Genomic DNA, 19,471 nt, shown 5'->3' on the forward strand with positions numbered 1-19,471 from the left:
TTCTTTCCCTTCCGATACATAAAAACGATTTCTTTGCCTTCTCACTAGTGGTCTCAATCCTTGACTCCAGTATGTATCTCATATCAGGTGCCCTACTCCTTTTTATAGATAGATGCGTCTGGAGACTGATAACGCTTGTGATCTCTTTCTTTTTCTATTGGTTAAGGAATGCCAATAATGAAATAACTGATAGAGCTGCTAATGGATTTCATGTCCTTCTTGATCTCCATTCTCATTGGACGTTTTGACTTAGTAGCTATGTGATTTTTCACTTTTATCCGCGTACTTTATTTCTTCTTTCACTACTTTCTTTCGTCTCTCTTCTTCGGGCCCTGTATTGGGAACCATTCTTTTCCCGGTTCCCATTAGAATAGCATTCCTTCCATTCAGCCAACCAACCGTATCTCTTATCCCTAGCTCGGCTCTTTTAGAACCAATTTCCATCTTTCCACTGACAGCTGCGAAGAGCTCCCCTTCACTAGGGCCAACATCCCAGAGGCTATGCTATTTGTTCAACTCTCTCGCACGGGGCGGATAAAGCTTTTTCAAAAAGAATAGACAAATATAAAATAAAACTAGCTATGGGCATTAGGTATAATAGAAAGGAAGCTTGGAATGTTCAATCAAAGAAATGAAAACAAATACTTAGGCAGAAGCAGATGGGAGAAGGTTGGATATGGATCATGATCAAGTCTACCTCGTAAGCCACTTAAAGATCTTTGAGCAGCTCGAGAGAGAAATCCGTCTTCATTGGTACAAAATAACCTTCGCCCCCCTTTTTTGTTATGGGATGGTGGTTCCTGTCTATCAACTAAGGTGAGAAATTGATTATATAAGAATCTAGTAGATCACGCACCTATTGTATTTAGTGTGATCTTGTGGGAGAGTAAGGCAACGAGTGAGCTACGATTGAGACTCCTTACGGATGTTAGGTTTTTCGAATCACCGATTCCATCGATCGAGAAAGTAAGCAGCAGGCACGAGTAGACCGACTGATAGCAACGGCGAATCAACGCCCGACCCGGCTCTTTTGTCCTTTTGTTCGCAGAAGGGAGATCCTGTGCGCTAGCTATATCTGTTATGGATGGAGCCCTCACTCAACCGACCTGCTACCTGGAAATCCCCAATGCACCAATGTACCAAAGGCACTGTACTTTGAATAGGAAACCGTTCCCTACTTCACTTCCTAATTAATAAAGTAGGAGGTATTCGAGTACGGAGGTACTAGACCGTGATTCTGGTCCTGATGCGGACACACCTGTCGACAACAGAGAAGGGATTCAATTGAGAGCGGATAGCAAGATCGAATGAATGGATACTCTGAGATAGAACGAGAAAAAGCAAATTTGATTAATCCTACAAAAGCCTTACAAGGCAGGTAAACTTTATGCAGTATCTGCTACAAAAAGAAGGTTAGAGAACAGGTTCCATCTACTTTATCCGCTTTTGGGCATGAAGAACATGCTTCTTTCTCAATTTATAGGAATCGTTAACCGCAACTCTCCTTTTCAGGCTTGGATTGGTTTTTTGATGCAGTAGAGAAGCCGTTTCCTTTGAACTTGGTCCATCGGACAGATATAGACATGGAGAAGCTTTTCAATGTCAATCTTTCACTACTTTGTTTGGACCTTGCTTCTTCACTTAATGCTTGCTTTCCGTCTTGCCTTTGCTGGGCCTACGATAGGCTGTACTCCAATACGAAATAAGATTGTACATGAAGGTTGGTGAAAAGCAAAAGAAGCAATTGGTTCTCAAATGCCGTGACGTCACCTAGCTTTATTCTAAATTTATCATTCTATCGGTATGTATAGTGTCTTTCATCTGCTTTTTCATTCATTCTGCCCACAGCCGTTAGGTATTATGACAAAAGGAACCAGCATGTTGCTCCTGAATCTACAGATAGAGAAGAGGGCACGTCTCTTTTTCTAGAAGCCGGTCTATGTTCTTATTCTTAATCGAATTCTAAAGAAACGTCAGTTTCAAATCACTTCCATTGGGGGGTCATATATGCCTTTTGGCTTTCACCTATGTTATGTATTCTCTCACAATCACTCCTAGCAATAAGTGAAAAGGCGGCTATCGATACTGTCCCAACAACCTCCTCTTCTGTGTCTACTTCTCCATTCTAATTTCTGACTGGTTCACGCCTGCTTGTGTATTGGTTATAACCTCTGTACTGTATTTTGTTTGGCTTAAATTGCCAAATGGCGAGACCAGACCCCATGAAGCTTCTAAGTCTGATGTTGATTTGCAAGAATCAGATTTACCAACGGGAAGAACGCTTAGTGTATCCGCGGTGGGTGAATCTTAGGAAACTCGCCTTGTCCGAACAAAAGCGGGAGGTAGATAGGTGGTAGTTAGAAGGATTCCTTCGGGGAGCTGCTTCTTCCTCTGGATTCCCTTCTTCTATAGACAGACCCCCGGCTAGGGCAGCAGCGTTTTAAAGAAATACGAACAGTTTGGTTTTCAGTGAGCCCGCTTCTTAGTGATAGGTTTATAAAGTATCTATCGCTATGTGCCCCTCCCCGGAAAAAAACAAATAGGCTCGGGCAATTATCAGCTTAGGGACAGCAAGCGGATAGTAGATCTGGCTCCATCCCTTGAATCCGCTGTAACTGATAGAATCTTGTACGAGAGACCCGCAAATAAATAAGGAAACCCGCTTAAAACGCTTTTTAAGTAGAAGCTGAGCCATTACCTGCTAGCATATCTCCCCACCAGGACTCCCCCCAAAGCAAAGCTAAACCCGTTCTTTAATTCAATACCTAGAGACCCGAAAGCTCCAGTCCAAGTTGAGGCGCAGTAGGAGGGATTTCTGTCACTATTATTTATGGACCACGTAAACATACTTTTTTAGTTTAGATTCTTATGCTGGACCTGCAGCCCTAGCCTGGGACACCACTGTGCGACATAAAGATCGGATCAAGTTATGATTTTCTCATTAAGAAAGAGTACCCGAGAAGAATAGATATGATCCAGAAACACTCTTATTCGACGAGGCGTAGAGCGTTTGCGATAAGATTGAATTGAAACTCGAAGTGAGAGCATGCACTTCCAGCCATACGGAGAGAATTACCCGCCTACCTGGCTTATTGGAAGAACCGAGCTGCGTTCATCACACATCACAATCTCGATCTGAAACAGACACAACATGTTTCATTCCTTTCGTCTGGCGGCGAATCCTGGTTATTTCTATTCATTCAATGCACAGGAGTGTAAGGTCATACTTTTTGTCTTCTCTTGTTGAAGGATTGTTTCACTCATTTGGCTCATGATCCATTCACTTTACTAGCTGTTCTTGACGGGTTTCAACGTCCTCGAAGCTACAATCCCTACTTGAGCTCAGTAACCTAATAGGAATGGCTAACATTCTAGTAGTGCTCTACCCATGGAAATGCAAAGTCTCCGCCCTAGGCATACTAAAAGTTATCAACCAAATCGACCAAGTAGGCTTGGGAATCCTTATCATGGGCCCGCGCCTTCGCCATCTTCATCCTTCAAAGGGTTAGAAAAGTACAGAATAGCTCAGTCTTTCTCACGACGTGGACTTGAGCCGCAGTCTCACCACCAGTTATTAGATCATAGACCACCATAGTCTCCTGAGCCCGAAGCGGCTCATCTTGGCGATAGAAACAATCTCGTTAGTCCTTTGCAAATTCGCAAGGCAAGCATCCTCCGTCTTTCCTCTAATCAAAAAAAGAAAGAACTATGTCCAAAGCTGGTTCAGGATCTGCTACTTCATCTTACGACTATTATTGGGCATAGCTCAACACGTTATCCGCTAAGAAACGCTGACCTCATCGCGGTTGAAAGTAAAGCACGGAAAGTCGCAAACAAAGTAGTCTATCTCGCCAGTCGAATCCAGCCCAGGAACAACAACAGCCTTAAGCACAGCTTTTGGAGCTTGCTTCGAGCAACAAGAACGTCGGGAAATGAGTCAACTGCGGGAGCATCGAGAGCACGCTTTGTTCAATCTGATTACCTCACAACTACTTCCATACTTTGTTTATCCCTATTGGCCCGCTCTGGCTAACCCAAAACCCGCTCATAATAGCGGAAAGAGGGCCGCGCCCGGTTCCAAGGACAACAGATCCTATTTCTTCTTATACATCAATTATGCCAATTCGGGAGCTTCATCGTTTGTATCGTTCACTCCCAGTGCGACTATGAGTCTTCCTTTTCTAGCCGAAGAAAACTATCATAATGCTTCCGGTCGAGGAAAGGTTGAAACCATTTTAGAGCTAGGCGGGGTCTCTCAGATGCAGACTAACCCATTTCGACGTGAAGCATCGGCTTGTGATCCTAAATCTAGTGATTGATTATTGACTTGTCAAGGCAGTCTTCTCAAAGAGACATAGATGCGAATCCGCCGGAGATAAAGGAGTTAGGTGAGGCAACATCCCCTGTGCCCGGTACACCAGTAGAAGGAACTTCAAAAGCAATAAAAGTATGATCTCGTTGTCGCTTTCTCTTTGCTCTAAGTTTACTTACCCGAGGATGTTTGTTCATCTTCGCCAGAACGTGTTTCTATGGCCAGGTAATCTAAAGGTAGAGACCCAGAGATTGCTTCTGCGCCAACGTCGTCTTGGGATTCTGTCCCTAATGCATTAGATTCCACAGGTAAACCCGACTCAGGTGACCTACTTTCTCAGATGAGAGATTCGGCGGAGTAGTAGGAAGTCCCTGTGGAGAACTAGAAGACAAAACGAATATAGCGGACCAAGCAATGAATGACCTAGCCTAGGTAGTCCTATGTTTGACCAATGCTGCCTTGTATGTCTTGATCCAAGATTTCTCAGCTTAAAACTGAAGAATCTACTCACAATTTTAATGTAGAACTAAGAAGCACAATTTCCTTTAATGACGAGGACCGAAGAGAAGCGAGCATCATAATAGCTTGATAAAAAGCTATTTAGTCTAAGAGGACCTTAGCAGCCGCTTCGCCCCTATATCCTTCCCTAAAACGCTCGCTGTTCCTTGAAAGGAAAGAGGAATCTGTGTACTCAGCAGCATTCTAGTAGCAAAAAAACTTTTTTTTTTTCAAATCAAATCAAAGTAAAGTTTCGTGAGCTCTGAGCGATGTTTGAAAAGATAATCCAAGTAAAATCAAAGTAGAAAAATCATAAAAAAATAAGATGAAATATTGCCACCCATTGTAGGTGTAGTAGGTGCTGGTCCCCGCACATCAGAGTGCACAAGATAAAAAGGAACCTTTTTAGTCTAAAAACATTTTTGGAAAGGAAGAGCATGTTGTTTTCCAAGCAAGTTGACAAGGCATAGAAAAAAAAATGGGTAGTTCTATTCATTTAAGGTCTAAATTGATTAGAAAGAAGGGTACAGAAGCCAAGGGCTGATGGCTAGTCTGAAGACATTGACCATCTGGAGCGAAGGACAATTGGCGAAGTTAGTGAGAGAAAGCTTGAAAGATAGGATTTTCTCGTGTGGATTAGTTGAAAAACGTAGAATAGAGATTTCAGAAGTCAAGTCCTTTGAGAGCAACTCATGTTCAGCCTTGTCGGAATAAGCGCAGCTAGCCCTTCTGTTCAAATTACTCTTCCTAAACCTGAACACCACCTGTTCATACCGATACATACAAGGCTATCCGTTCGTGTCTATCTCTTCCAACCATAAACCTATCCGGATACCTGCCTACAAAACCTGGACTTGATGAGGTTTGACTGATCTATTCGCAACTATTCCATTGGTTCTTTCTTTTCTTAACCTTGGATTGGTTGAGAGCTTAGTGGGAGGGCGAGTCGCTGGGAAAAGAAGATATAGTCAGTTGTAACTTATTCTGGTAACATTTCTGGGAAATCTAGAGAGAGCTATTCTAGATAGAGGGCTCCGGGGCACGAGTTGTAAAGAACTAGTTCTGGTAGTTCAGCTCACCCGAGGCAACTAAACTAAATAGGTCTAGCTGGGGTCTCTATCTTCGGGTTCAGGACGCATAGACGGAGTGAGTCTGCTTCGGTAGCGTGGGATGGCATAAGGAGATTGAGTCTCACTCTTTTTTGAAATAGAATTACGGAATCAATACGTTAGAACGTTTTCCGATAGAGCGGAAAGCAAAGTAACCTATTTTAGGATCAGATCAAATCTGGAACAAGAAGCAAGCTTCCTTGGAGAAAGGTTTTTCTATGATAGGTATCTATTAATTGTCAAAGAATTCAGATTAGATGATTGATGTCTGTTTAAATTCTTTCTTTGATTTGGGTTAAGAACAGTAGTCGGACATTCCACTTTGTTAAGTTCTTTTTTTTGATTCGACATAACAAGAACAGAATCACGCTCTGTAGGATTTGAACCTACGACATTGGGTTTTGGAGACCCACGTTCTACCGAACTGAACTAAGAGCGCTTTCTTACGACAGGAGATAAAGCAGTAAAGAAAAGGATGATTTTTGTACCGCATGCATATAGAAAAATGAAACTCAGAATTTTGTCCAATTTGAATCGATCTCAATTGATCCCTCGTTACTGCCCATAGGAGAAGTAATAGGTAGGGATGACAGGATTTGAACCCGTGACATTTTGTACCCAAAACGAACGCGCTACCAAGCTGCGCTACATCCCTTTTCCAAATTGTTGTACAGTGTCATTGTACAAAACCCCTGTCTTGTTTTCCACATCGTAATTTTATCCTCCATCTATATACAACTTTCTTGTCATTTCTTCTTTTTGGTTGAATATAATAAATAATATACATCTGAAACCCAACCTAACGTATAAAGAATGAATATTTATCGGTAATGCTCAGGAAGAAAGAAGGGGTCATCTTTTTATTTTTATTCCACCCTTATGTACCCTTCTTTGCATTTTTTCTAAAGCCTGTTCAACCTCATATCACCTAGAACAAGTCATGGACTTCTTCAATGAAAGAAAGTCTCATGGAAACGTTTTCAACGAAATAAGAACCATACAAAATAGATTTCTTGATCTTAGGAAAACTCTTTTTTTCGCAGTTTTTTCTTTTATCCTAAAGATATGCAGAACGAGTGTATTATGAAATGTTCGTTGTCTTTCTTTGCATACATCGCTACTTAATCGTTTAGTGGTTATCGATGAAATTACTTCACCATAGAGAAAATATTATGGAAGTATATATATATTGTTGGTTGCTTTTGTTTATGTCCCATTGGAAAAGTTGATCTTCTAAATTCATATGTTTAGCCTAAAGTACATAACTTGTGTTCCTCCCTAGTTCTTGCAATGCCACCTAATCAAGCCTCACCTCATTTGTAGTTATAACATGTTCAGCTGAAAGCAAACTAAAAAAAAAAGGTTTACTATTAGTAACACATATATTTTTTTACCTTAGCTCTTTCTTTATTGTTCAAAGAGCAATTCAAATGCTTTGATTGCTTATCAGATAAGAGGTAAAAATATTCTTCATTCGTTTATTTTTTTAATGCCAAATTTCATTCAAATCCATTCTTAAAAAGGCATAGTAGAGAAAGGCGGACCAGGCAATCTCTGAGTTGAAATCGATCCCAGACATCCATCTCTTTCAAAAAGTTCTAAAGGCCGACTACTACAGGGTGCGTGCGCTGGGACTGATCGGGACGACCTCGTCGAACAAATATGAGTAGACTAGATCTAGTGTGGTGGTACCAAATACGAAGTTCTCCTTCTCATTGAAAAACAGGGTGTGACTGTAAAGCAAGTGCCCACAACAAGACCAATCCATATTACCGAGAAATTGGATGAATCGGTAGCCTCAATCAATTAGTCTAGCTAATCGGTTAAGGAAGAGCTGCTCCTTGGATTTCAGGGAATCCCGTCTACTTAAACGCAAAGTAGAACGAGCATAAAGAGAAAGAAAGAGAGTAACATCTTTTAAGTAGTTTATCTCACGTGCTATCCTTCCTTCTAGAAAAAGGTATGGTAGTAGTGGTTAAGCTCGTGATGCTCTGGATGAGACTGACTCTATATGCCCGAAAGGACAAATCTGATGGGTCATTTTGACAGAAGATTGAGTGGGTTTTCCGTATGGTGGGAATATGTTTAGTAGGATAGCCCGGGGCTTATACATTGAACTTAGGGCTTCGCTTCGCTCGCTTCACTCGTCCAGTCAAGAGCATCTAGGCGGGGATGCAAGCAAGTACGAGCCCGGTACCCCTATCCCGCCCGTAGCATAGCGCCAAGAAAGAGGAAGATTGGCTGATTTTGATTCAATAATCGGAGATAATAAAAAGGTAACGAGCTAAGCAAGCAAGCGCAACGAGCAATCAAACTCCCATCCCACGAACAAGCAAGGGATTGAGTACCGATTTCGTGATGCACCTATCCAACGAATTTTTTAGTCAAATGATTGTTTTCAGGTGGGTTCTCGGCTTCAAATCGAAGTTTTTAATAAAGTGGGCTCTGAAATCTCAATATGCCTTGCCTCACCCGAGAGTCACCGTAGGAAGGGGCTCTTTCCTTCAACAAATGGAACTGGTGCAAAAGGAAGTCGATCTTGTCTTACGGCCCTGGATCGGTTGTCGCTATCGCTCCCCCCCTTCCTCATTAAGTCACTGGCTGGTCTTGATTGCCCAATACCCCAGCAAGAATAACTAGTAAAAGCGGTCTGTCCTCCAATTCATCGATTCACAGCCCCCTACGCCAAAGGTTCCTGGAAGCTTTTCATCCTTATTGAGAAATGTACTGGGGCTTGCCTGGTCGGAAGCGTTGAGTTGCAAATCTAGGAATTCTCCTAATCACCTGGTCCAAGAGCTCTTCCTGAAGAAGTAACTGAGCTATACAAAAAGAATTCGAAAAGGTATGCAAGAAAGCCTCCAAATGCAAAATCCGCCTTCCCACTGACATCTGGCTTATCCCTTTGATCCAAGACTGTGATCTATTGATTCAACCTTGACCCCAGGGGTCTCCTCTCCCCAACTACACTAGGCTCAAGGTGGAATAACGAAAGGAGGGTGCGTGCGATAGCTATGACAGAAGGGGCTTCTTGTTCTCACTTCTATTTGTCTCTGATTTATCTCCTAAAGAAAGCCCCTGTTCCCTCAATGAAGTTCAATTGCTTTGACGAGTGAGTCTGATATAAAGAATTGACAAGCGGATTATACGTATGTAAACAGCCTTCCCGCCTGGCTTGAATGAGGAGAGGAAGGACCCGACCTCTAGCTCTTTACTTTTACTGCCTGTGCGGCTAAGGAAAGACAACTACACTTCCAAGTCCTAAGAGAATACTAGTATACGATCTGTTATATAAATAGGTAAATGTTCCTATCCATTATGAATCGCGATTGTATGGCCAACCATTGCGGGTAGAATGCCAGATGCCCGGGACCACGTTACTATTGTTTCTTTCTCCTCCTTCATATTGACCTTTTCTATTTTTGCCAATAAATGATGAGCTACAAAAGGATTCGTTTTTTTTCGTGTCACAGCTGATTACTCCTTTTTTTCCATTTTAAAGAGTGGCATTCGATGTCCAATATCTCGATCGAAGTATGGAGGTCAGAATAAATAGAATAATGATGAATGGAAAAAAGAGAAAATCCTTTAGCTGGATAAGGGGCGGATGTAGCCAAGTGGATCAAGGCAGTGGATTGTGAATCCACCATGCGCGGGTTCAATTCCCGTCGTTCGCCCATCGCACTATTGCAAATTCCAAAAATGCAATTTTCCATATTCCTAGTTACGTATTTACTTACGGCGACGAAGAATAAAACTATCACTATATTTTTTCCTTTTCCTAGTTCTTCTTCCAAGCGCAGGATAACCCCAAGGGGTTGTGGGTTTTTTTCTACCAATGGGGGCTTTCCCTTCACCACCCCTATGGGGGTGGTCCACAGGGTTCATAACTACCCCTCTTACTACGGGGCGTTTACCTAGCCAACACTTAGATCCGGCTCTACCCAAACTTTTTTGGTTCACCCCAACATTACCCACTTGTCCGACTGTTGCTAAGCAGTTTTGGGATACCAAACGGACCTCCCCAGATTGTAATCTTAAAGTGGCCGATTTACCTTCTTTTGCAATTAGTTTCGCTACAGCACCTGCTGCTCTAGCTAATTGCCCACCCCTTCCACGTGTGATTTCTATGTTATGTATGGCCGTGCCTAAGGGCATATCGGTTGAAGTAGACTCTTCTTTTCTCTCAAAAAACCCCTTCCCAAACTGTACAAGCTTCTTCCAAAGCATACGGCTTTCTAGATGTATATGACGATCTCTAGACAGATGGATCTTATATGAATCGTATGATGAAGTACCACATGAGTGGATATATAGGAAAGGAATCCAAATCTGCCGAATCGCTCATGTTATGATCTTCTACATCCTAGGTCTCCGCGTTCCGTCATCTGGCTTATGTTCTTCATGTAGCATTCAGATCGAATGACTCTATGAAATTACGTCGATACTTCTACATATTATGGGTAACGTAGGAGACATCCCTATTTTCCCCCGGGGGTCTTAATTACCACTGCTTAGCTTTCAATTCGCCTCTGACCATCAAATTAAATGTGAATAACCTGTCCTCCTCTCTTTGAAACAAGGGGCGCTTCCGGTTCTATGCGTGCTTCAAACAATTTTGTCTTCTCCATATTACCATATCTCTAGAGTCAATAATTTTCTATGAGGAACTACTGAACTCAATCACTTGCTGCCGTTACTCAACAGTTTTCTGTTGAGGTCTATCCCGTAGAGGTAGTCAAATTGGATCAGTGATCGATTTCTAGGTTTCGTCGTAAACCTAATTGGTTACTTCCTTTGCCGAAAGAGGATGAATCGGTCTAGCACCATCAGATTCTTGAGGTTGCTGGCCGATTGCGGAATCTCCCCATGTAAGTTGTTGAAGCTCAAGTTGAGTGAGAGGAGCGCTTTCAACTGACCAATCTCCATGGGGATCACACCACTGAATTTGTTGTTACCTAGATTCAACATTTTAGGGAATGCATTAGCCGTATGGTACTGAAGAGATGGAGCCACAAAAACTGGCATCCGAAAGAGTCTTGGGTTTGAGTGATCCGCAATCTTGTCTGATCTTAGCATTGGCATCTCTGTTAGTGATGTTGGTATTTCCCCTATAAGGCTATTATTGGATAAGTCTACATACTTAAGGTAGTTTAGGCTCTTGATCCAGGTTGGTATTGGTCCACTAAGTTGATTGTTGTATAAAAGTAGAAGTTCCAATTTTTTTAGCTTTGAGAGCCAACTAGGTATTTTTCCAGTCAGTGCACAATCATTTATGCCAAGAACCTGAAGATTCTCAAGACCATGAATTGTTTCATCCTGTGGAATAGTTTCATGCATGAAATTGCCCCCAATTAGCAAGGTAGTGAGGTTCCTTAAGCTCTTGAGTATATGAAGTGCACCTGTGATATTGGTAAAGTAGTTGTACGAAAGAGATACAAAGGTAAGGGATTTCAACTTTTCTGTCTCCTCTGGCAACTGACCGTGAAGCTTATTGAAAGATAACCGCAACCAAGTTAAATTACTGCATGAGTAGATACTTGCTGGAATTGTGCCGGTGAAGTAATTCGTGCAAAGATCTAAAGTTTTCAGATTTGGTAGGTTGGAGAAGTTAACCTTAGCAAGGTCTCCTGTGAATTTGTTGCTCACGAGGACGATGGCTGCTAGATTTGTGCAATTGGCCAAGGTTGATGGCAGCTCCCCAGATATGTAGTTATGGTCCATGCGAAGCTCCTCCAGTTTCTTGAGCTCGCCTATAGATTCTGGGACCTTGCCACTGAAACTGTTCCCCCCCAAGATCAAGAAAAACTAGATTACTGAGCTTTATCACAAGCTTAATTGTTCCTTGCAAACCATTGTTAGGAAAAGAGAGGTACTCCAATGATGTGGCATGGAAGAGATCATCCGGGAGGGCCCCACTAATGTTGTTGTGGCCAGCTTTGAGCATTCTAAGTGCAGAGCATTTACCTATCCCAGCGGGGTTTTCGCCACTGAATTGGTTGTAGCAAAGGTCAAGAGCAGCAAAGGATAGTGAGCTGATGCAGAAAGAGGAAGGTATGTGCCCAGTGAAGCTGTTGTTGCTTGCATTGATCGCTACTAGGTTGCTCATTTTCTCCCATGTGGTGGATGGAAATGCTCCAGTAAACAGATTACTTGAGATATTCAGTACCTGGAGTGGCCAATCAGATGATGATGAGTCTACCTCTTGTAGTTCCCCGCCGAGGCGGTTGAAGCTGACATCAAGGACAACGATGCTGCCAGAGAATATCAGCTCTGGCGGAAGCCCACCGGAGAGTGAGTTGTATGACAGGTTGAGCTGCGACAAGCTGGTGAGCTCGCTCAGGGATGACGAGATGCGCCCTTCAAGGCCTCTTGAGGCCAGCAAGATCTCGGTTACTGCACCATCCACATCACAGATGATCCCTTCCCAGGTACAGCAGTCGGTCCTATTCCTCCATGACGCAGCGAGGCCATTATCATGTGGCGGTGACAGCTCCGCGAGGAACCGGAGGAGGGTTAGCCTCTCCTGCTCAATGCATGAACCGACGGGAGGACAGATGAAGCTCAGCGGCAGTAGCACAAGCGCAAGGTGAAAGAAATTCATGCGAAAACTGCTGGCTTTGTTTGCACGAAGGATGTGATTTGGCTTCTTGGTCAGTATTTCTGTCAGAAACTGGCAGGCTACTGAGCATGGTTTGCCAATATAAGCTGGTATCCTGTGCAAAAAAAAATACAGTCCTTGAGCTATATATTGTCGAATAACATTGCTAAATTCCTTGCAGAGAGAAAGAATAGCATTGCCTAAACGCACCAAACAGGCGAAGAACAATAAGCTGATGGAATGTTGACCTACGCGTTTGCTACTGCTGCCTCACTGGCTTAGTGCTATGTTTAGGTATGGTTTGTAAATTCGATCTATTATTTGCTTTCAGCATGATGTGTTAGACTCACATTGTTTGACGGAAATACTTGCACTTAAAAAGTATATTTATCCATACACTTGGCCACTTGAGACACACTAGTCTACTTGAGATGATTTGTTAAACTTCCATTCCTTCACTCCTGAAGCAGAGTCATGGTCCAAAGTCTATAAGCCTACACTGATTTCCTTTGATTTATCTATTTTTGTATGACGTACACTGCTGCTGATCTTAACAACCTATCCAGCAGTTGCATTTTGAATTCGTCCCCAACTCGCGACTGTTGACTGTTCTTGGCCTTCACAGCAATTGAAAGATTGACCTGTGTTTTGTTGGTTACATTCTACTCTTTTTATGTTTCCTTGAGATGGTTAGTTGGATCAATACTGAAAGTGTAACCGATGCAGATCTAAATAACCATGTGTTGCGTGCTGCTGCTGGAATGCGCTTGCGTTTGCAAGGTTGACAAACTTTGAGCCTTCAACTTCCTAGTAAAGGCTGAGCCTTCATGTACTTGCTTGTGTGTTGTACTGCTATAGTGCTATCTACGAGTACTACTAGTATAATAGAAGTATTCTGGTTCACCTTCATTGTTTTCTACGAAGTTTGTATGGAAATTAGTTACTGAAGTTTGCATGCGTAGATGCTTTCTGGAGTTGTGCCATTGAAGCTGTTCATGGGAAGATCAACTGTCGTTAGATTAGTCAGGACACCAACTCTTACAGTGGAAGTTCACCGAACAGCGAATTGCAGGACAGGTTAGGCCATCGTCGTCTCCTGGTCTGTGGAGGAGCTGGTTGTAGAATTATTATTATTATTTAAATCTTTTTAATTTTTAATTTTAAAAGTAAACCTTTCTAAATCTAAACCTTTTAGCCATGTTAGCACGGTGAAACAATGTTACCATGCCACTCTATCTAACGTGTCAACGTTATTTTGCCACACCAGTCTGATTGGCGTGATAGTAATGTTATTTTGCCACACCAGTCTGATTGGTGTGACAGTAATGTTTTGCCACGTTGGCCACACTAGTGGCAAAAAAAAAAAAACTTTCTAGAGTGGCAAGAAAAAACAGCCATACCAACCGCGGCTGGTGAAATAATAAAAATTTAAAATAGTAAAAAAAAATTCTTCTGGAAGAGGCTAAACACAGCATAGAATAGAGCAAACCCAAGCAAGTCACTGGGCAGTTTGCTTCTGCTTTTGCATAGAAAGTGGGAATGACTCATGGTTGAAATATTGTTTTCTCAAATTGGTGCAGACTGGATAAATCTGTACAAGTTTTTGGATCAGACAATCTGACTTCTGCCATAATGTCCTGAAATGTGTGGTTTGCCTTCAAAATGTTATATACCACATGATGCATTCCAAGATTAACAAATAATTTTCACCCTTTGGTCAGATCAATGAACTTTGTTACATTATGTGATACAGAACATGTATAACGAGGACCAGAAGTCAGCCATCTCAACAGTAAAAAAAAAGGTCAACGAAAAGCCTATATAAATTGACAAAACTGGACATGACTGCGAGGCAAATATCGCTCAGTCACAAGATCTCACAATCAAAAACCAAAGAAACATCTGATCATCTCCAACCAAGTGATTGCCTTATCCCTGAGAAAATCAATCCCAGAGACCTTCCTATCATGGACACCCAGAAGTACGACACTGCAGCACTAACTTTGGTGACAACAGCCCTTATGAAAGGCATGGCAATATCTGACATTTCTAATAATAGGCTGAAATAATACCTCCTGCAACAGAACAGAGTAAAGTTATGTTCATCTTGCCCCAAGTCGCACAGAAATGTTTCCATGAATTATTCATGAAAAGAATGGTAGAAAAGGAAATTGCGAATACCATCCAGCCAGAGCTCTCAATTCTTTCGTCCTTCTCACCGGAAGAGAAAATGAGCTTATGTGAACGTACTCTAGAAGAGTAATGGTGGAAGGCTTTCCAAATCCAAGCCTCCACCAGTTTGTCACTTCAGCTTGATTATCTGCTGGTTTTTCACAAAGTTTTCTGGATAAAACATATAACTCAAACCTGTCCTCGTACATTGAGACAACTGACTCAAAATACTGGTGCAGCCACCCATTAATTGCCACCTTAAAAAAATTTAGCACTGGATTATCAAATCTGGAAGTAAGAAAAAACTGGAATAGAGATGTTTCCTAAAAACTTAAAAATATTAACCAAAAAGAGGAGAGTTCAAAGTGCAAATATTTGCCCAATTAGATTATTCATGTAACATGTACTGTGATATTCACTTAAAAATATTTGTTTGGCAATCAAAATGTCTTATAAGGTTAAGAGAAAATGACACAGAAGGTATACATGTGGACAAAATGTAGTATATAGAATCGCAGCATCGTATCTTTTCACAGTTCATTTCTTACACGTAAATCATGATGAGAACTTGAGAAGGCTGGTCGTAGTTAATTAGTGATGATATAACACTACAATACCATACGAGAACAATAAGAGTACTTGAAGAAAAAATATTTCAAGATCTGTTAGTCTGTTGATATGGTTTCCAGCTTGGGTAGGATTTAAATATTTGTTGGCTTGTCTCCAAGGAGACTACTAACTTCATGCAAAGCCAACTATAAATCATCAACTTACCGAATCCAAACTGTGAGCATAAAAAGTGCTTATTTTTTGGTGTATATACAAGCAAGTTTCGAAAAGCACCTTTGAACAGTAAAAGCACAAGCAACACCTTGAATTATCCACAACTATTACCTCGTTACGCATTCTTTGAAGTTCTCTGGTTGACAGCGAGCATAGAGCTAAGCTGGAACCAACAACATCAGTCGGCATATCACCATCAACTGATATAAGCTCTATGTAAATACTAGCGACCGCGTCAGCTAAGAAAATAACCAGGTCCTCCAAAATTCTTGCTCCATGTTCAGCCAGAAATTTAGCATCAAAATAGCTATAAGACCTGCCATCAGGAAATGAAGGATAAGAATGAACTCATTTACCTTATGGAAGGATTACTGTTTGGTAAATAGCTATATATGGATATAAGTACAGACAATAAACAACCAATAGTGCCATCTTACACTCTTAAACAGGAGATGGAGTTCAGATGGAAAAAAGTGGTACCATATGGATCAAGAAGTGAAGATAAATAGTACCTTGCAGAACCAAATCTCAGGAAATAAAGCAGATCCAAATAGAGTTCAGATTTCCCTAATCTGTTGAACCTCTTCAAGATCCTGTCATCCTCCTTTATTTTGCTGGTTACCGTCTTCATAAGTTCCTTTATCAGGAAAAAAGAAAACTATCAGGGACTTGAAGGCATGACAATATGGAGAAATGTAAGACAGTTGAAAATAATGGTATACTTCATTGATCTTGCTGTTCTCCCAGGCTTTTTCTTCTTGAATCCATTTCATAAATGTTGGTTCAATCAAGCCATCAATCAACGTAGTTGATATTTGCAACCATTTGATCCCATCTACAAGTTCAGAACTTTCAGGAACATTTCTTACCTGCACAAGATCAAATTAACTACAACAAAATCAACACATGTGTTCTGACATATTATACAGCTGTGCTGGTTAGAAAGAAAAACATATCTTGATACTGACTGAACTTTAGTCCATAGTTCTAGTGGCTAGTCAAGTAACATTAAAAAAACAAAGAGAGAAAGCTTAACTAAGCTAGTGAAACATGCAAGAACAATCTTCAGGATTCATCCATTATAATACTCTACAGAAGGATAGTGGCACCATTTTAGTAGAAAATATCACAACTACCAGCTTGCTTAAGCTTTTTGAAGTATGCTCTCTCCCTTAGAAAAAAAAATAAGTGAAGTATGCATGGGTAATCTTCAGTATTCATCCATGATAATCCCCAGCATATTAGAAAGAAAAAGTTGATGGCCCTCTTGCCTCCATCTCAAGTAGCTGAAAGGTAGCTAGAAGAAGCCGCAGCCTGGGACCACCATGAATTGCAAGCATACTCAAAGGATAATTTTTGCGATTGTTCTTGAGTTCACTATCGCTGCCATACGAAGTGGCATCTCGACCATTTGATTGCAAGGCTTCTGAAAGTTTCATTCTCACTTCACTCCATGTATCGCTGGGGTAAAACCTAGTATTCCCTTCAGGTAACCATTTCATATCCCTAGAAATTGGAATGGAAATAATACATTATCAGTTTTTATTGTCAAGCCAATGTTTTGAGATCTAGAAGTCATACTTAAGCAGCTACTCTTACCTACCAGAATCAGATGGACCTGGAGCTCCAAGATGTTGGTTTTGACTATGGTTTCTAGCATGAGGAAATGCATGGCCAGAGGGTACAACTCCAGCCAAATATGCAAAAACTATACTGATAGTTAGTAGAGCTTCATCAGAAAGCAATAACAAATTTGGTGAGATCATACTCTCAGAATCCACAAGCGACTGCAAGAAATAACATTTAACTGATGTTTCGATCCAGCAACACCTTCCATGAAAACCCAAAGGAGCAAATGCACCAGTTTTCTGTTTTCTTCCTAAATTGGACTGGCATGGAAGCTGAATCTTGTGACTGTGATTACTGCAAATGAAGAAAATCAAACATTAAATTACCATTGAAGAACTCAAGATGACTAATATCAACAGAGTACGGAAAACTTTTTTACCTCTTTGGCAGATTAATAGACATAATCCTTGTGGGGAGCTTGCTGTGAGATTGGATCCATCTCCCTCGATGTTGTCCTCTCAGTGTTGCCAAGGAACACCCAGCCATTACAAAAATTACAGTACTTCTCAACCCCTGTTCAATGCATCACAAAGGCTGATAGGGAGAAAGCATGTTTCCTGCACAACAAAACATGGAAAATGGAAATTTAGGAGGGGGAGTGAGCAGGGTTGGACGATATGGCTCAACCTAACATAGCATCTGAAACTATATGAAATTCCCCAATCACAAAATGTGGTATGATATGAAGTAATAAGAACGCACATTGAAGCAAATACCTTATTGTCAATGAATCCATTTAGTTAAAAGAAAATATTTGGTATTGAAACAAAACGAAATTGTGCTTATGGTACACACTCTCATCCATGTTTCCTTGTAAGTTATTTACTTATATCTTATTTTCACCCCCTATGGCCCTGTCCTCAAAAGTTGAAGCACATATACTTTTTAACCAACAGTAAATTCTGAACAAGGAATACATCATTATACGCTTCTTTCCACACCCAAAGCCCTGATGAGGATGTCAATGTAATGCTCTCACTCCTCAGGATTCTTGTCTGGAACACACGAAACCCCTTCTGCCGTCCACAGCAGCTAAGCCGCCGCCCCCCACCCTCTCCTCCACCCACCTCCCTCGTGCGCTCCGCCTGCGCCTCCTCCCTCTCCCCCCAGATCGAATCGCGGTGGCGACGCGCCCGAGAGCCAAAGGACCAAGAAAAAAACAATGGCGCGAGGAGGGAAGGGAGCGAAGCAGAGAAAAATCCAACTTACGGGCAGCCGGAGAAGCAGGTCCGCGGGAGGGGACACGGATTCCTCCGCTCCTCCTAGCTCTTCTCCCACGGATTGGAGAAGAATCTCCTACTACCAAGAACGCTCACCCGATGAACTCCATGCGCTCGCTTCTTTCTCCTTTCACTGCCGCGACCAACCACACCACAGCTCTGTCACCCATGTGGCATTCGCTCGTCATACCTACGCCGGGTTCACCAGATCGATCCATACGCCGCTGACTCAGATGGGCCCGCATGTCATGTGAGCGGGAGAAGAGGAGGCGCACGGGTGCAGGAGGTGAGGTTGGTGGTCCGCGTCCACGCGGGGGGGCTCGCAACGTTATCGCCGGCGCAAGGGTTGGGTTTTTTTGTGCTTTGTTTTTCTGTGGACGTGAGGACCAACGTGGGCCTCGTGGTTGACAGCAATAGGGCTGTCCTTAGCACTAGTGTCCAAGTCTGTGTCACTTGGGTTGGGCCCAATCGCTTTCTAGCGGCCCAAGTCCCAAGTGATGTGTTCATGGCCCATTAGGGAGGGGAGGTCTTTTGCTTTTGTACTCCTCTTATTTCTTTTTGAAAGGTTTACATATATATTCTTATAAAGCAATCTTTTTTTTTTTGGGAGGGGGGGAGGGGTTATAAAGCAAGTTTGTTGAAATTAAGCCAGGTAAAATCCGTATCAAGTAAAATGTTTCAGGTGGAAGGGTAGGTGTAGATATGATTAAAATTGGCTCAAATGTTTGATTTGATTTGTTTCTCTGTTTTATCCTTCAACAAATCCATGGAGTGAACTTGATTGTTCCAACAAATAAGGACTCATATGCTTATTTACGGGTGTACAATTCAGACCTCATGAACATCCAATGATGTTGGTCTGGGATGCCATCCTACAAGATTACCCCGTCCACCAAGTCCCAAACTCGCAAGTACTCAACAATGACTTAGACAATGAGTGCTCCTTTGATATCAGCAGTCCACCCATGATTTTCTAAAGTTTGTGCTATGGTAGGATGCTTGCTAATCTTTTTAGGGATCATATTTACTAGATTAGGGGCCAGCTCCGCTATGGTTCTATTTTGCAACCATCTATTCGACCAACCTTCAACATGTGGTTGGTTCCTGGGTAAGGATTGGTCAAGAGCATTTTTCCGATGTTAGATTGGAA

General features: G+C 41.9%; 2 protein-coding genes and 1 non-coding gene across 4 annotated transcripts; 1 reads left to right on the top strand and 2 right to left on the bottom strand.

The window, feature by feature from the left end:
- Window positions 1-6,284: 6,284 nt before the first annotated feature.
- TRNAW-CCA (transfer RNA tryptophan (anticodon CCA)) lies at window positions 6,285-6,358 on the bottom strand. The gene has a single exon. It is a non-coding gene; the product is annotated as a tRNA-Trp (tRNA).
- A 5,126-nt stretch (window positions 6,359-11,484) lies between these two features.
- On the top strand, window positions 11,485-14,140 carry LOC127762846 (uncharacterized). The gene is made up of 2 exons (XM_052287351.1): window positions 11,485-12,505; window positions 12,699-14,140. Exons 1-2 carry the CDS (start codon window positions 11,955-11,957, stop codon window positions 12,709-12,711), a joined length of 564 nt encoding a protein of 187 aa, XP_052143311.1. The 5' UTR covers window positions 11,485-11,954; the 3' UTR covers window positions 12,712-14,140.
- A 69-nt stretch (window positions 14,141-14,209) lies between these two features.
- On the bottom strand, window positions 14,210-18,475 carry LOC127762839 (uncharacterized). Of its 2 annotated transcripts, XM_052287346.1 has the most exons (10): window positions 18,311-18,475; window positions 17,481-17,658; window positions 17,241-17,395; window positions 17,072-17,180; window positions 16,744-16,978; window positions 16,195-16,341; window positions 15,985-16,109; window positions 15,584-15,788; window positions 14,699-14,946; window positions 14,210-14,592 (listed from the first exon to the last, which is right to left on the bottom strand). In XM_052287346.1, exons 2-10 carry the CDS (start codon window positions 17,585-17,587, stop codon window positions 14,424-14,426), a joined length of 1,500 nt encoding a protein of 499 aa, XP_052143306.1. In that variant the 5' UTR covers window positions 17,588-17,658; window positions 18,311-18,475; the 3' UTR covers window positions 14,210-14,423. The 2 variants fall into 2 exon arrangements, with proteins under 2 accessions (XP_052143306.1, XP_052143305.1); XM_052287345.1 differs by having other exon boundaries at window positions 17,072-17,395.
- Window positions 18,476-19,471: the final 996 nt, after the last annotated feature.

Source organism: Oryza glaberrima, chromosome 2, assembly GCF_000147395.1.
Source record: "Oryza glaberrima chromosome 2, OglaRS2, whole genome shotgun sequence".
In the NCBI taxonomy this organism is placed as follows: domain Eukaryota; kingdom Viridiplantae; phylum Streptophyta; class Magnoliopsida; order Poales; family Poaceae; genus Oryza; species Oryza glaberrima.

Coding starts and splice junctions, on each gene's coding strand:
- LOC127762846 (XM_052287351.1), top strand. CDS start 11,955: ATGCAGAAAGAGGAAGGTATGTGCCCAGTGAAGCTGTTGTTGCTTGCA.
- LOC127762839 (XM_052287345.1), bottom strand. CDS start 17,587: ATGGCTGGGTGTTCCTTGGCAACACTGAGAGGACAACATCGAGGGAGA. Junction 17,396..17,480: donor TCTATTAATCTGCCAAAGAG/GTAAAAAAGTTT, acceptor CTTCATTTGCAG/TAATCACAGTCACAAGATTC. Junction 16,110..16,194: donor AGAACAGCAAGATCAATGAA/GTATACCATTAT, acceptor TTCCTGATAAAG/GAACTTATGAAGACGGTAAC.